Source organism: Leucoraja erinacea, chromosome 8, assembly GCF_028641065.1.
Source record: "Leucoraja erinacea ecotype New England chromosome 8, Leri_hhj_1, whole genome shotgun sequence".
In the NCBI taxonomy this organism is placed as follows: domain Eukaryota; kingdom Metazoa; phylum Chordata; class Chondrichthyes; order Rajiformes; family Rajidae; genus Leucoraja; species Leucoraja erinaceus.
Window position 1 is genome coordinate 9,689,057 of NC_073384.1, and position 16,264 is coordinate 9,705,320.

At 42.8% G+C, this 16,264-nt stretch overlaps 1 protein-coding gene across 2 annotated transcripts in view; it reads right to left on the minus strand.

Moving 5' to 3' along the window:
- crls1 (cardiolipin synthase 1) overlaps positions 1-16,264 on the minus strand; it is a 50,016-nt gene that overhangs the window by 2,073 nt on the left and 31,679 nt on the right. For both annotated transcript variants that reach the window (XM_055638960.1, XM_055638959.1), the window contains 4 exons: positions 11,066-11,195; positions 9,371-9,459; positions 8,048-8,116; positions 5,540-5,631 (listed from right to left, as the gene is read on the minus strand). In XM_055638960.1, the coding sequence (XP_055494935.1) occupies positions 5,540-5,631; positions 8,048-8,116; positions 9,371-9,459; positions 11,066-11,195 (380 nt within the window). The remainder of the gene's footprint in view (positions 1-5,539; positions 5,632-8,047; positions 8,117-9,370; positions 9,460-11,065; positions 11,196-16,264) is intronic.

Genomic DNA, 16,264 nt, shown 5'->3' on the forward strand with positions numbered 1-16,264 from the left:
CATTCTTCAAATTAAAAGTAGAGGCGGGGGGGGGGGGGGAGAAGTAACTGGAAGTAGGAAAAGGCCAGAACACATCAGGGCTGGCAACAGATGACCAAGGAAGAGTGGAGCCCATAATGGCCCATTGTTGGCTGGGGAAGAGGTGATAATGAAGAGATACGGGAATGCGAACAGTGGAACTAGTAGGACAACTAGGAAGGGGGAGGGGAGAGAGGGAATGGAGGGGTTACTTGAAATTAGAGAAATTAGCATTCATACCGCTGGGTTGTAAGCTGCCCAAGCAAAATACGAAGTGCTGTTGCTTCCAACTTGCATGTGGCCTCACTGATAGTGGGGCAGGCCCAGGTTAGAAAGGTCTCCATTATTTTGTTAGGCAATGTTATATGTGAAAGTATGATATACAAAGGTGATGCTAAATCATTTCTTCACAAGGACCAGATCTGGCCATCTTAAATATTTTAAATCTTTAGATTTAGTGGAACGATGGCAATGTCTGTTAAAGAAACTCACAAGCAGCCAAACGTATCAGGACATTTCTGCAAAGTGGAAAAAACACTAGGGCAACAAAAATAATGGAGGTGGGGGCGGGGGTTCAATTAGCAATATCAACATAAATGATAATTCCAGGATCATTTCAGGAATGAGTGGGTTAGCATATGATGAGCGTTTGACAGCACTGGGCCTCTACTCGCTGGAGTTTAGACGGTTGAGGGGGGACCTCATTGAAACTTACAGAATAATGAAAGGCATAGATAGAGTGGTGGGAGAGTCTAGGACCAGAGGTCATTGCCTCAGAATTAAATTAAAGGGCACTCTTTTAGAAAGGAGGTGAGGAAGAACTTCTTTAGTCAGAAGATAGTTAATCTGTGGAACTCATTGCCACAGAGGGCTGTGAGGATGTCATTGGATATTTTTAAGGCTGAGATAGACAAATTCTTGATTAGAATGGGTGTCAAGGGTTATGAGAAGAAGGCAGTAAAATGGGATTAAGAGGCAGAGATCAGCCATGATTGAATGGCGGAGTGGACTCGATGGGCCGAATGGCCTAATTCCACTCCTACAACTTGTGAATGTGATAAAAAGCACAAGCGGACCTGAAAGGGAGATGGTTGTGCTTAAGCAGATCAGAGAGGATGAAGGTAGGAGGGAGGAGAAGGGCTGAGGCAGACCTGAAAGGGACAAGAGTGAGGGCGCAGGGAACTCGTTGACCAGGAGATGGAGTCCAAGCGGGCCTGGAAGGGAGATGAGGTGAGGGGACAGAGGATGAAGGAATGGTAAAGCAGATCTAAAAGTGAGACTGAAGGGTAGAGCTCAAGCAGGCCGCGTAGTCTTATCACAAACAAATTGAATGGAGCAAATTGGCTGCGAACCACTGGTTATACCATTATGTTGATATTACTCATTTAAAATACCAACCATAGTCGCCCATTCTTATCAACTGCGGGGTAAAAGACAGCAGTATATCAGCACTCACATTCCATGATAGAAAATATACCAGGAACAGAAACCAGAGAGATTGACTCTGAATGATCAAGGTCTACGTCCAACATTCAAAAGTGACTAAAGATTTTTTTAACTGGTTCAATGACAGCATTATATTTGTTGACGGATTTACAAGAGATACAATGTCATTCAATGAGAATTTGTCCAGATTGAACAAACACTTTCCTTAATCTTAAAATTTCATGAGTGTTTGACCATTTTATGAACGGGTTCAAGGATAGAGAAATATAGTTGATTTGTCTCAGATTTCAGCACCTCGTAAACAAGCAGTAAACTCTGGTTGCGCAGGAAGGAACTGCAGATGCTGGTTTAAACCGAAGGTAGACACAAAATGCTAGAGTGACTCAGCGGGACAGGCAACATCTCCGGAGAGAAGGAATGGGTGACGTTTTGGATCGAGACGCGTATTCAGACTGAGAGTCAGGGCCTCTCTCTCCCCCTGACTTTCAGTCTGAAGAAGGGTCTCAACTAGTAAACTCTGGTTGGTATTTTAAATATTTTATGGTTGGTGCTCTGTTAACTACAGGTTTCAATACGAGTCCCTTGAAAACGTGATAATGGAAAATTGGACTGAAGTGTTTCTGATTTAAGATGCTGGGTTTGACAACCTTGTGGTAAATGAGACTTAAGATGTATGCAGACCTGGAAAAGATTTGAAAGGCTGGACAGATTACAAAAACTAATGTTCACTGACATTCTCCAGACATCACACTTCTCTTGATAAGCTAACCAGAACAGTATTCACTGCCACAATGCTGAGTGCTTGTACAGATTTGGAGGCTACAGGAAGACAATATCCAGAGCCCTCACTTATTCTGATCTTACGGCTTCAGTAAGGTTTAGTTTAGTTTAGAGATACAGCACGGAAACAGGTCCTTAGGCCCACCGAGTCCGAGCCGACCCGCACACTAACTATCCTACACATACTAGGGACAATTTACATTTTTTAGAAAGCCAATTAACCTGCAAACCTGTACGCCTTTGGAGTGTGGGAATATTAAGATTATTGGACTATGCAGCAAATTTTAAAGTTGAAACGTAAGCATTGTGAACATGATCATGAGTGGAATGGTGTACAAAATAACACGAGGAATAGATCACGTTGACACGCACAGTCTCTTGCCCAGAGTGGGGGGAATAGAGAACCAGAGGACACAGGTTTAGGGTGAGGGGGGGGGTGGGGGGGAAGATTTAATAGGAACCCGAGGGGTAATTTTCTGTGCAAAGGGTGGTAGGCGTATGAAACAAGCTGCCAGAAGAGGTGGTTGAGGCTGTGACTATCGCAACGTTTAAGAAACATTTAAACACGTACATGGATACGACAAGTTTAGAGGGAATTGGGCGAAATGCAGGCAGGTGGGACTAGTGTAGATGGGACATGTTGGCCGGTGTGGGCAAGTTGGGCCGAAGGGCCTGTTTCCACGCTGTAAGACTGACATTTTGAATAGGCATGCTTTTCATAACGATTAATATGAAAGTCAGAACCTCATTTCTTTAAACAAACTATATTTCATATCACAGAATAATCTGAATGTTGGCTGTGTAAGCAGCTGTTACCTGCAGTATAAACAGACCATGTATAACCATCTGAACTACATGCAAAATGTGTCCTGTACACATCAGCTAGCATTATAATGCACAGCTAAATCCACAAACATATTTAATTATCTATGTTTTCATTTCGGGAGAACATGGGCCAAATGAGGTGAGCGCTTCATTTAAAACACATATTATGTTCTCACGCAACAAAACAACACTTTTCAAAATTTAATACTTCCCAGTAATTAGATGAAGGCACTACATCAATAAACTGCAAGCAAGGTTCCTATCCGTCTTCCCCCTCCACTATCCATATCTGGCCTCATTCCAGTTGGAGTTAGCTTCACTTCATGACTTAGAAACATAGAAAATAGGTGCAGGAGGAGGCCATTCGGCCCTTAGAGCCAGCACCGCCATTCACTGTGATCATGGCTGATCGTCCCCTATCAATAACCCGTGCCTAGCTTCTCCCCATATCCCTTGATTCCACTAGCCTCCAGAGCTCTATCTAACTCTCTCTTAAATCCATCCAGTGACTTGGCCTCCACTGCCCTTTGTGGCAGGGAATTCCACAAATTCACAACTCTCTGGGTGAAAACATTTTTTCTCACCTTAGTCTTAAATGACCTCCCCTTTATTCTAAGACTGTGGCCCCTGGTTCTGGACTTGCCCAACATTGGGAAATTTTTTCCTGCATCTAGCTTGTCCAGTCCTTTTATAATTTTATATGTTTCTATAAGATACCCCCTCATCCTTCTAAACAGCAGTGAATACAATCTTTCCTCATATGACAGTCCCACCATCCCAGGAATCAATCTCGTGAACCTACGCTGCACTGCCTCAATCACAAGCCTTGGCAAACACTCGCAGTCTCTGCTCACCTCCAGACACCGAGCCTTAAATGCTTGTTCTCTTTTGGATACTTTCCCTCTTTTAAGACACTTTTCTTCACTTACAATGTTTTAATCTAATTTTTTAATTGAGGCTCAAATACTTGGATACCAGCCGTCTGTCCGACCAAAGGCTTTTTTAAACTCACTCAGTGTCATAGTCAAATTGCATGGAAACTGGCCCTTCGGCCCAACTTGTCCATGCCGACTGAGGTGCCCCATTTACGCCAGTCCCACCTACCCCCATTTGGCCCGCGTCACTCTAAAGCTTGGATAGACACAATATGCTGGAGTCTCTCAGCGAGTCAGGCTGAGCTACTCCAGCACTTTGCATCTATCTTTGTTATGAACCAGCATCAGCAATTCTTCGCTTCTGCCTCCAAACCATTCCTGTCCATGTACTTGTTCAAATGTCTTTTAAATGTTAAGAACAAAAGGAATAGGTGTAGAATTAGGCCATTCGGCCCATCAAGTCTACTCCGCCATTCAATCATGGCTGATCTATCTCTCCCCCCTGGCCACATTCTCCTGCCTTCTTCCCAATAACCTCTGACGCCTGTACTAATCAAGGATCTATCTATCTTCACCTTAAAAATATCCACTGATTTGGCCTCCACAGCCTTCTGTGGCAAAGAATCCCACAGATTCACCACCCTCTGACTACAGACATTCCTCATCTCCTTCCTAAAGGTACGTCTTTTTATTTGAATGCCGATGGCCCTTGGTCCTAGACTCTTCCACTAGTGGAAACATCCTCTCCACATCCACTCTATCCAGGCATTTCACTATTTGGTAAGTTTCAATGAGGTCCTACAAAACTCCAGCGAGTACAGGCCCAGTACAAACACTCATCATATGTTATATGAGCATCTGTTCACATCTGCAGAATTTAAGCTGTGATCCAATCTGGAATTCACACAATCCAATCTGTAATTCTCATTTTAAGCCTTTCCAGCAGCTTGCATCTCTCAGCACCTCCAAAAACCTGCTCACAACTCACTACTTCAGGTAACATCACAGTGGGGGAGTCCAGAACCAGGGGCCACAGTTTAAGAATAATGGGTAAGCCATTTAGTACAGAGATGAGGAAACACTTTTTCACACAAAGAGTCGTGAGTCTGTGGAATTTTCTGCCTCCGAGGGTGGTGGAGGCCGGTTCTCTGGATACTTTCAAGAGAGAGGGCTCTTAAAGACAGCGGAGTCAGGGGATATGGGGAGAAGGCAGGAACGGGGTACTGATTAGCGATGATCAGCCATGATCACATTTAATGGCCGTGCTGGCTCGAAGGGCCGAATGGCCTACTCCTGCACCTATTGTCTATAGTAGTATCTGAAGAAGGGTCTTGACCAAATTGTTACCCATCCCTTTTCTCCAGAGATGCTGCCTGACCCGCTGAGTTACTCCAGTACTTTGAGTCCATCTTTACCACTTGTCCGCATTCGCAGTCACACCCTCAATCTTGCCCAATTTTTGCATGGCATCAATGCGTCTCTTTTATACATTGCTGCGAGACATTTCAGTGGCTTCTATAGAGCAATGTAAAAACAAGCTGCCTTATTTTGCTTTGTTTTTCAGAAGATAGAAGAATGTTTCCTGCCAATCTCACCATAAAGTATGAAGGAACACACTGTCCACAAACTGGAAAACTGGAGCTGCTAGTGATGCAGCCACGAGTACAAGTTGAACTGCCGTGTTAACCTGCAACACAAAGTAAAAATGTTTGCACATTAAAACTGTTATATTTCGGATATAATGTAGTAACTGTGTGGTGCTCTCTTTTCAGCTTTAGAATACTAGGCTCTACGATAGTTGTACAAGACATTGCTGTGAGCACGTTTGAAGGATCGTGTTGTAGTTTTGGTCACCCTGCTTTAGGAAGGTTATTATTGAGCTGGATTGGGTGCGGAAAAGGTGCACCGTGATGTTACTAGAAACGCGAGCACGAGCTAGGAGGAGAGTCTGGGACTATTTTAAGACACTCCTGGAGCACAGGAGGCCGAGGGGTGATCTTATAGATGAATACAAAACCATCAGAGGCATAAATAAGGTGAATGGACATCTCTTTCCCTGGAGTCCTAATGAGAGGACATAGGCTGGAGATGAAAGGTTTAAACAAGTCCTGAGAGTAATTCTTCACAAGGAGGGTGGTTCATACAAGATTAAGTTGTAGAGATGGGTGCAATGGTGACATAGGAAAGACATTTAGATAGGAGAGTGCATAGATACCTTGGTCAGATACTCCGCCACTTCAACCTGGACTTCCACTGTTACACCGATGACACCCAGATCTACCTCGGTACCAAATCCCCCCACAACCCCACCCCCCCCTCCCCCATATCAACTCCTGTTTGTCAGCTATAAAACCCTGGATGCAACATAACTTCCTCAAACTCAACAGCGATAAGACAGAATTCCTCCTCATAGGCTCCAAAGCCACACTCAGCAAAATCAATAACCCCACTCTCACCATCGACGGCACCACTGTCTCCCCAGGCCCGCAACCTTGGCGTGATCTTTGATTCCACCCTCTCCCTTGAGCCTCACATCTGCCATGTCATTAAAACCTCCTTCTTTCATCTCTGCAACATCGCCAAACTCAGACCCTCTCTCACACCTCCCGCTGCTGAAAGACTCATCCATGCCTTCATCTCCTCCCGACTGGACTATTGCAACTCACTTCTCCTTGGCACCAGCTCCACCTACATCAACCGACTCCAACTGGTCCAGAATGCAGCCGCCCGACTCATCACCCACACCAAATCCTGGCATCACATCACTCCAGTCCTCAAACAACTTCACTGGCTTTCCATCTCCCACCGGATCACCTACAAAATCCTGGTCCTCACCTACAAAGCCCTCCACCATCTGGCCCCCCCATATCTCTCTGACCTCCTCTTCCCCTACCAACCCTCACGGTCCCTCAGATCCACATCAGCCGATCTCCTCTCCATCCACAAGTCCAACCTCCGCAGATTTGGGGACAGAGCCTTCTCCAGGGCAGCTCCCAGGCTCTGGAACTCCCTCCCCCAACTGATCCGCAATTCCGTGTCCCTCACCATTTTCCAGTCCCGCCTCAAGACCCATCTCTTCACCTCTGCCTATCCTTAGCCCCACGTCCCCCTCCCTTTTCATCTGTGCATTAATTGCCTCATATTGTGTTTTGAATTGAATTCTGTCTTTACTTTGTGTACTAGTCATGTCTCTACTATTTATTTCATTCCCCTTACAAGTTTTTCCTCTACCTGCTAAATTTTTGTAAGGTATCCTTGAGACTCTTGAAGGGCGCCCATAAATAAAATTTATTATTATTATTATTATAGATAGAAAAGGTTTAGAGATAAATGCTGGCAAATGGGACTCACTTATAAAAGCTGGTCGGCATGGACCAATTGGGCCAAAGGACCTGTTTGTGTGCTGTATGACTTTGAAATACTATCCCAATTAAAAACCTTATTGATCAGCATTGGAAATTATGAAATTATTTAATAAAAGCCAGATATAGAACCAGACTTAGTTGCAATTCTGCAGCTGCTGATTGTCATGTTGAATAATAACATGCTAATATGTGATTTTTTTATTATTTAAATTAATATCTTACATATTGAATTACATATTGAATCAATATCTTACATATTGAATCACATATTGAGTTAATATAGGGACATAATGTAAGAGATGTGTGTTTGCTGTTTCCATATCTGAGAAGTAATATTGTGAAATAGGTCATGTTCATAAGACATAGGAACAGAATTAGGCCATTTGGCCCATCGAGTCTGCTCCGCCATTCAATCATGGCTGATCTATCTTTCCCTCTCAACCCGATTCTCCTGCTCGCTCCCATTACCTTTGACACCTAAACTAGTCAAGAACCTATTAATCTCCACTTTAAAAATACCCAAAGACTTGGTCTCCACAGCCATTTTGATCCCCTCTCATTCTTCTAAACTCCAGCGGGAACACGCTCACCATACATTAACCCAACCATCCTTGGGATTATTCTTGCAAATCTAAATAGTGAATGGTCCTGGTTCACACGCATGCACAAGACAAATCCTCGTAATCAGCTCAGCGGTCTGTTGCAAAGGGTATCAATTAATAGGAAAATAAATCTTACCTTGCTGATAAAAGTTGGTTTCAATTGGGCAGTAGCATAACACGGGTTGAAATATTTGCTTAGTGTTCTCTGCAGGTGTGAGGAAAGAAGTTATATATTAATTTTGCATTATACAGATTGTTATATCAAAGACTGCACAATATTATACATATAGAGAAAGATCAATAGAAAATTATAAGGTCTCAGTCATTTCCGTCTCCATCCATACTGTGAATAACTCTGCGTAGGAAGTTAGAGGTGTGGTCTCACCAGGGCCCTGTACAACTGTAGTAGGACCTCCTTGCTCCTATACTCAAATCCTCTCGCTATGAAGGCCAACATTTGCTTTCTTCACTGCCTGCTGTACGTGCGTGCTTACATTCAGTGACTGGTGCACAAGGACACCCAGGTTTCGTTGTGCCTCCCCTTTTCCTAATCTGACACCATTCAGATAATATGCCTTCTTGTTGCCACCAAAGTGGATAACTTCACACTTATCCACATCATACTGCATCTGCCCACTCACCCAACCTATCCAAGTCACCCTGCAGCCACATAGCATCCTCCTTGCAGCTCACACTGCCATCCAGCTTTGTGTCATCTGCAAACCCGGAGATTTTACATTTAATTCCTTTGCCTAAATGGTTAATGTACATTGTAAATTACTGGTGTCCAGCACCATGCCTTGCGGCACCCCCCGGTAAAGGCTTTGGAAAGGTTGCAAAGGAGGTTTACCAGAATGTATAAGAAGGAACTGCAGATGCTGATTTACAATGGAGCAGCAGGTCACTGTGTGTATTCCTTTGTTATCACCTCGCCCCAGTCAACAATGGACCATTGTGGGCTCCACCTTCTTCCTGCATCAATAATCCATCATTATTGATACGGGCTCTGCTTTGTTCTGGACCTCCCCGTACCTCTAGTTTTCCCCCTCCCTGACTCTCAGTCTGATGAAGGGTCTCGACCGAAACGTCATCTATTCCTTTTCTCCAGAGATGCTGCCTGACCAGCTGAGTTACTCCACTCAATTTTGTGTCGGTCTTCGGTTTACCAGAATGACGCCTGTCTTCGGTTTACCAGAATCCCCAGAGATGCTGCCTGACCAGCTGAGTTACTCCACTCGATTTTGTGTCTGTCTTCGGTTTACCAGAATGATGCCTGTCTTCGGTTTACCAGAATGATGCCTAGATAGGATAGACACACTCCAACGCTTTGTTTTTGCTTAGGAAATTCACATCAGCACAGACTTATACCTATAATAAATGTTATGCAAAAACAGTGATATACAAAGCACAAAGTCGTACAAGTGAGGGAGACGAGGAGAGTGGCAGTTTTGGTACTTACTGGTGCTGGAACTGTTCGGTATCTAATAATATAGAAACCCGCTGCAACCAAAATGACATCTCGCATAAGGACCATCACAGTGAGAGGAGCTGAAAAAAAAAAGATTAATTATAATGGTGAATAAAAAGAGTGAGATCTCAAATTAATGTACAAACCCTGGGTGGGGTCACCAGCATAATACATTTTAATTCCTTGGTAGACAAAAATGCTGGAGAAACTCAGCAGGTGCGACAGCATCTATGGAGCGAAGGAATAGGTGACGTTTCGGGTTGAGACCCTTCTTCAGACTGACATTTTAATTCCTATTCTTTTTCTACATTACAGGGAATATCCAAATAGTTCAGGACAACCTTTTCTCCAAGATCTGAAATAAGGTTTTAGTCTCATATCTATCTCATATCGTCAATGACATGAACCAATACATAACAAAGTTCTGCAGAACTGCAAATAAAATCACAGTAAGAAAGAAAGAAAGAAAGAACTACAGATGCTGGTTTACACTGAAGATAGACACAAAGTGCTGGAGTAACTCAGCGAGTCAGGCAGCATCTCTGGCCAAAAGGAATAGGTGACGTTTCAGGTCGAGGCTCTTCATCAGTGAATAAAACAGTGATGGCGTTGAAATGCAGGTGTGAAAACATCTTAAACTTCTATATGATTATAGATCAAATGTGTGCATTAACAACTGACTATGTATCTGAGTCTGTATCATGGAATCACAATGAATTGCAGATGCTGGTTTACAAAAAAACCCACACAAAGTGTTGGAGTAACTCAGCAAGGTTAACTCGCTAAGTCATTCCAGTACTTTGTCATAAGGTCTTAAGTGATGGTAGAATTAGGCCATTCCGCCCATCATCCGCTCCACCATTCAATCACGGCTGATCTATCTCTCCCTCCTAACCCCATTCTCTTGCCCTCTCCCCATAACCCCTGACACCCGCACTAATCAAGAAATACCTCTACTAATCAAGTATCTTTGTGTCTTTTAATCTTTGTGTCTTTTAAAGACTAGACTAGATGTACAGCGCAGAAACAGGCCCTTCAGCCCGTCAAGTCTGTGCCAACCAGTGATTACTCGGTACACTAACACTATTCTGCACCCGATGGACAATTTTACAACTTATCGAAGCTAGCTAACCTACAAACCTATATGTCTTTGGAATGTGCAAGGAAACACGAGCACCCGGAAGAATGTCCACATGGTCGAAGGAGAACGTACAATCTCCCTATCTGCATTACGTATGGAACTCTGCAGTGTTGGACTCCCACACTGCCAGAGTGAGGCCACGTGCAAACTGAAAAGGTTTCCTGCAGTTCGGCTCTTGCTCCCCCTGCTCTTCCTAGTAGTTGTCCTGCTAGTTCCACTGTTCGCATTCCCGTATCCCTCTGTTATCACCTCTTCCCCAGCCAACAATGGGCCATTATGGGCTCCAACCTTCCTTGGTCATGTGTTGCCAGCCCTAATTTATTCATGCCTTTCCCTACCTCCAATCCCCTCCCCCACCCCCCAACTTTCTGAAGAAGGGTTACGGCTCGCAATGTTACCTGTTCCTCTACTCCAGGTACGCTGCCTGACCCGCTGAGTCGCTCCACCACTTTGAGTCTACCTTCGGCATAATCCAGCATCTGCAACTCCTTCCTACACATTTTTATTTCTCTACTGTGGTGGAGAGAAAGTTTTAAAAGATGTACCTGGAATAAGCTCAACGCACGTGAGACTGACGTACAAAACGCTGATCAGAATTTTGTCTGCTAATGGGTCCAGGGCACTCCCCAAAGCCGATTTCTGATTCGCCCAGTTTCGTGCAATGTAGCCGTCCAACTGCAAAAAGTAAACAAAAAAGTCAAAAAAATAATGCATCGGACAATGGAATAATTTTAACACAATAAAAATGTAGCACAGTGGTGCAGCGGTACAGTCAAGAGTGTTTTATTGTCATGTGTCCCAGATAGTACAATGAAATTCTTACTTGCTGCAGCACAACAGAATATGTAAACATAGTACATAACGGGGGAGAAAAAAAGTTAACTGCGCGTATATACACATTCACACATACTCAATGAATAAACAATTATAGTGCAATAATAATAATAATAATAATAATAATAATAATAATAATAATAGAGTTGCTGACTTAGAGCGCCAGAGACCCAGGTTCGATTCTGACTATGGGTGCTCTCTGCACGTTTTCCCTGTGTCCTGTGTGGGTTTTCTCTTAGTGCTCCGGTTTCGTCCCACATTCCAAAAACATTGGCTTGGTAATATTTATGTCTAGTGTGTGTAGGATAGCGTTAGCGTGCGGGGATTGTTGGTCGGCGCAGACTCGGTGGTCCGAAGGGCCTGTTTCCACTCTGTATCTCTAAAGTCTGTCACATTTACATAACATTTCCCCCCCACCCCCAATCCCAATTTATTTTTAATCAGTGGATGTAAATGGCACAAAAATGTTGAAATGAAAAACAGCACAATTACCCTCAGTTTCTTTGAGGATTAGCCATTATTTAAGGGCATTTGATGCTATCTAAGAGGGAAAGTTGATCTATTCACGGAAGTCTACATGAAAATGCTCTGCAGGTTTGACATTTGCTTAAAATCAGAATGCAACCCAGATACAAGGTTTTGTTTAGAGGATATTCTCCCTCAGCTACAGATCAAATCACAATTATAGCAAGGGAAAATTTGAAAAATTATATAAAAACCCAAATAATCAGCAGATAAAACTTGAAATTATTCCACTGTTTCCAAAAAGCTGGGGTTTTTTGGAAACAAGGAACTCCAAATGCTGGTTTATACCAAAGATAGGCACTCAGCGGGTCAGACAGCTTCTATGGAGAAAAAAAAAAGATAGATGACATAACAGGTCGGGATCTTACCTCAGCCGACTCAAAACGTCACCCATCCTTTTTCTCCAGAGATACTGCATGACCCACTGAACTACTCCAATACTTTGAGTCTATCTTTGATTTTTGTTTAAGTTTGGCATAGAATATTCAATTGGTTTTGATTTGTTTTCTGCAGTTCCTTGTAAAATAAAAAAGTCCAGTTGGGAGAAACAGTGCACAACCTTTAGTTGAAACCGAAAAGCTCCGACCAGATGTCGTCTGGACCCCACGTGTCTGTACTACTGTAGCGGCTGCCTCCTCCCTGGAACCGGGAGATGCTTAAACATCTGTGCTTTTATGTGAGTTCGCTGTGCAGTATAACAGCTACCCATCTCTGAATTAGGAGGTGGTGGGTTGAAGTTTCATTCTAGAGATCTGAGCGTAATGTTATAGGGTGACACTGCAATGTTAAACTGAGGATATGCTGAGCCAAGACATTAAACCAAATCTCCTCTTGCTGATCCAGTGAGAATCAAATAACACCATTTCCATGAAGTGGGGTTTTCTCTAATATTCTATTTAAATTTACTTTTAGACCTAGAGATACAGCACGGAAACAGGCCCTTTGGCCCACCAAGTCCGCGCCGACTAGGAATCACCCCTTACACTAGCACTATCATACACACTAGGGACAAATTACAATTTTTAACAAAGCCAATTAACCTACAAACCTGTTCGTCTTTGAAATGTGGGAGGGAACTGGAGCACCCAGAGAAAACCCATGAGTCACGGGAGAACCTACAATCTCTGTACAGACGTAGTTAGATTTGAACCCGGGTCTCTGGCGTGGTAAGGCAGCAACTCTACCACTGCGCCACTGTGCCGCATTTACCTTAAACCAACACATTAAAAGTTATTACTTGGTCATTACTGGACTACAATATATGGGGAAAAAGTGTTAACAAATTTTCATTGATTCTAAAATATCAGATATGGATATTATTGATTCTAAAATATCAGATATGGATATTAAAACAGCGTGAGAGAAAGAAATTTTGTCTTGCATGCACTCACACAGCATAGAATATACTTTCTTGCAAATGTACAGGATGAAAATAAGCATTGCAATGCTTTTGAGTCATTTAGAATACGAACAACAATTCTTAATGAATTAAAACAAGGAAATCGCCAAAATCTTTGATCAGTTGCAAACCTTAAAAATGAGACATGTATTCAAGATGCCAAATAGTTGCGGTATTTAATTCAAAGAAGCAACTAGGTCCCGTTGAATAGCATTGTCTGAAGAAGGGTTTCGACCAGACACGTCACCCATTCCTTCTCTCCAGAGATGCTGCCTGTCCTGCTAAGTTACTGCAGCATTTTGTGTCTAGATTCGGTTTAAACCAGCATCTGCAGTTCCTTCCTACTAATTAATCTAAATGTCCATATTGTTAATCAGCAAGATTCTATATGTGAATATTGAAATAACTGGTTGAAAAGCCGTTATGGAGTGAAATTATATAAACTGTGGACAAATATTTACAAACGTAAAATACTTGAAGCGGTTTTTAAAATAAGATGCAGCTTACTTCCTGTTTAAAAAGCATTTTATAAATCACGTCACAAGACTGAAATGAAAGTTTAAAATTTACAGAATTACAGAAGAATACTACCAAGAATTTATAGTTTTTGGCTCTCATTTCTGGCTTCAACAAGTCATCAGATGCATTTTGAGGGTAATTTTGAATAAAATAAATCCATTTCATTACTAAATTTCTTTAATCTCAGATGTCAGAAATTGGCCGTATAAAATGAAACATTAAAATGTAGTTGGGAGCACAATCCCATCACGCCAATGAAACGGTCAGCATTCTCCCTAATCCATGACACCTAATGCAATACTCCACTCTCGTCACCCAGTCTCCTCCGCAGAAGCAATTTCTGCTATTCAACAAAATAAAATGTCATTTCTGTCATCAAAGACTTGAAAACAGCTGGGATAGATCTCTTACTTGCGTGCACTGCATTCCAAGTGACAGAGTGTGTTTTTTCCAGCGCCATCCCTAACTGGTACGAACTCCTACAACACTTTATCATGGCTGTTTATCTTAATAATGGCACTGGAATTTCAAATGCCCACTCCCCCCAATTATAATAACCCAAGCTTCCACAACCACAACAGAAACTGTAATTTTAAGAAAAACCCAGCGAATGTATAGTTATCTCTGCACTGAACCAAAACAAAACTCTAAAGAGTGTAGAGATACAGTGCAGTAACAGGCCCTTCGGCCCACCAAGTCCGTGCTGGCCTACCTACACTAACCTACACACACGAGGAACTTTTTTTTTACAACTTACCAAAACCAATTAACCTACTAACCTGTACGTTTTTGGAACGTGGGAAGAAACTGGGGAAAACCCATGCAGTCATGAGGAAAACATACAAACTCCGTACAGACAGCACCCGCAGTTTGGATTGAACCCAGGTCTCTGACACTCGAAGGCAGCAACTCTACTGCTGTTCCGCCCAAAATATCTTTCAACCTTTGCATTGTAAGGCAGGCTCTATATTCCTCAATTGATAAATGCACTGCTGTTGGCAACCTTCAGCCAAACAGATCAACGGATTTAAATATTTCAGAGAATATTAAAACTCTGGGATTATGTAAATCACCTGTAGATATGCATCTAAGTAATACTTAGCACCTTCCATGTCAAGTTCAAGTGAGTTTATTGTCATGTGTCTCTGTATAGGACAATGAAATTCTTGCTTTGCTTAAGCACACAGAAAATAGTAGGCATTTACTACAAAACAGATAAATGTGTCCATATACCATGATATAAATATATACACACATGAATAAATAAACTGATAAAGTGCAAATAGCAGAAAGTGGTTATTAATAAATTAGAGTTTTGTCCGAGCCAGGTTTAATAGCCTGATGGCTGTGGGGAAGTAGCTATTCCTGAACCTGGTTGTTGCAGTCTTCAGGCTCCTGTACCTTCTACCTGAAGGTAGCAGGGAGATGAGTGTGTGGCCAGGATGGTGTGGGTCTTTGATGATACTGCCAGCCTTTTTGAGGCAGTGACTGCGATAAATCCCCTCGATGGAAGGAAGGTCAGAGCCGATGGTGGACTGGGCAGTGTTTACTACTTTTTGTAGTCTTTTCCTCTCCAGGGCGCTCAAATTGCCGAACCAAGCCACGATGCAACCGGTCAGCATGCTCTCTACTGTGCACCTGTAGAAGTTAGAGAGAGTCTTCCTTGACCAACCGACTCTCCGTAATCTTCTCAGGAAGTAGAAGCGCTGATGACCTTCAATGTTAAAGGGGTGAGAAAATAGAAAATGGAAATCAGACTCACAGAATGGCGAAAAGTACAGCACAAAAACAGGCCCGTCGACCAACAATGTCCATGGTGAACATGATGACAAGATCTGAGAGGAATAGTTCAGCTTTGAGGAAGGATATAATTTGAGAAAGGACATCCTTGCTGTTGAGGCAATGCAGTGTAGATTCACAACGTTAATTCCCGAGATGGCGGGACTGTCATATGAGGAAAGATTGAAAAGACTGGGCTTGTATTCATTGGAATTTAGAAGGATGAGAGGATATCTTATGGAAACGTGAAAAATTATAAAAGGATTAGACAAACTAGATGCAGGAAAAATGTTCCCAATGAAGAGGAGTCCAGAACCTCTGATGGGGCAACAGTCTAAGCATAATGGGGAGGCCATTTAAAACTGAGATGGGAAAATACTTTTTCACCCTGAGAGTTGTGCATTTGTGGATTCCCAACCGGAGGGCCCAACCGCCGGCTACTAAAGCCAAGATCGCCCCTTCATTGGAAAGCTCGAGGCTCCCGACCACGGGAGAACAAAGAAGGGAAGAAATTGAACCTTTTTTTCGCCTTCCATCACAGTGAGGAAAGTGGAGGAGTCGCTGTGGTGGATGTTTATGTTAAAATGTATTTTGTGTGTCTTGTTGCTTTTTATTGCTATGACTGTATGGCAAATGAAATTCCTCGTTTGTTGCACAACATACTTGGCTGATAAAGCGTGATTATGGT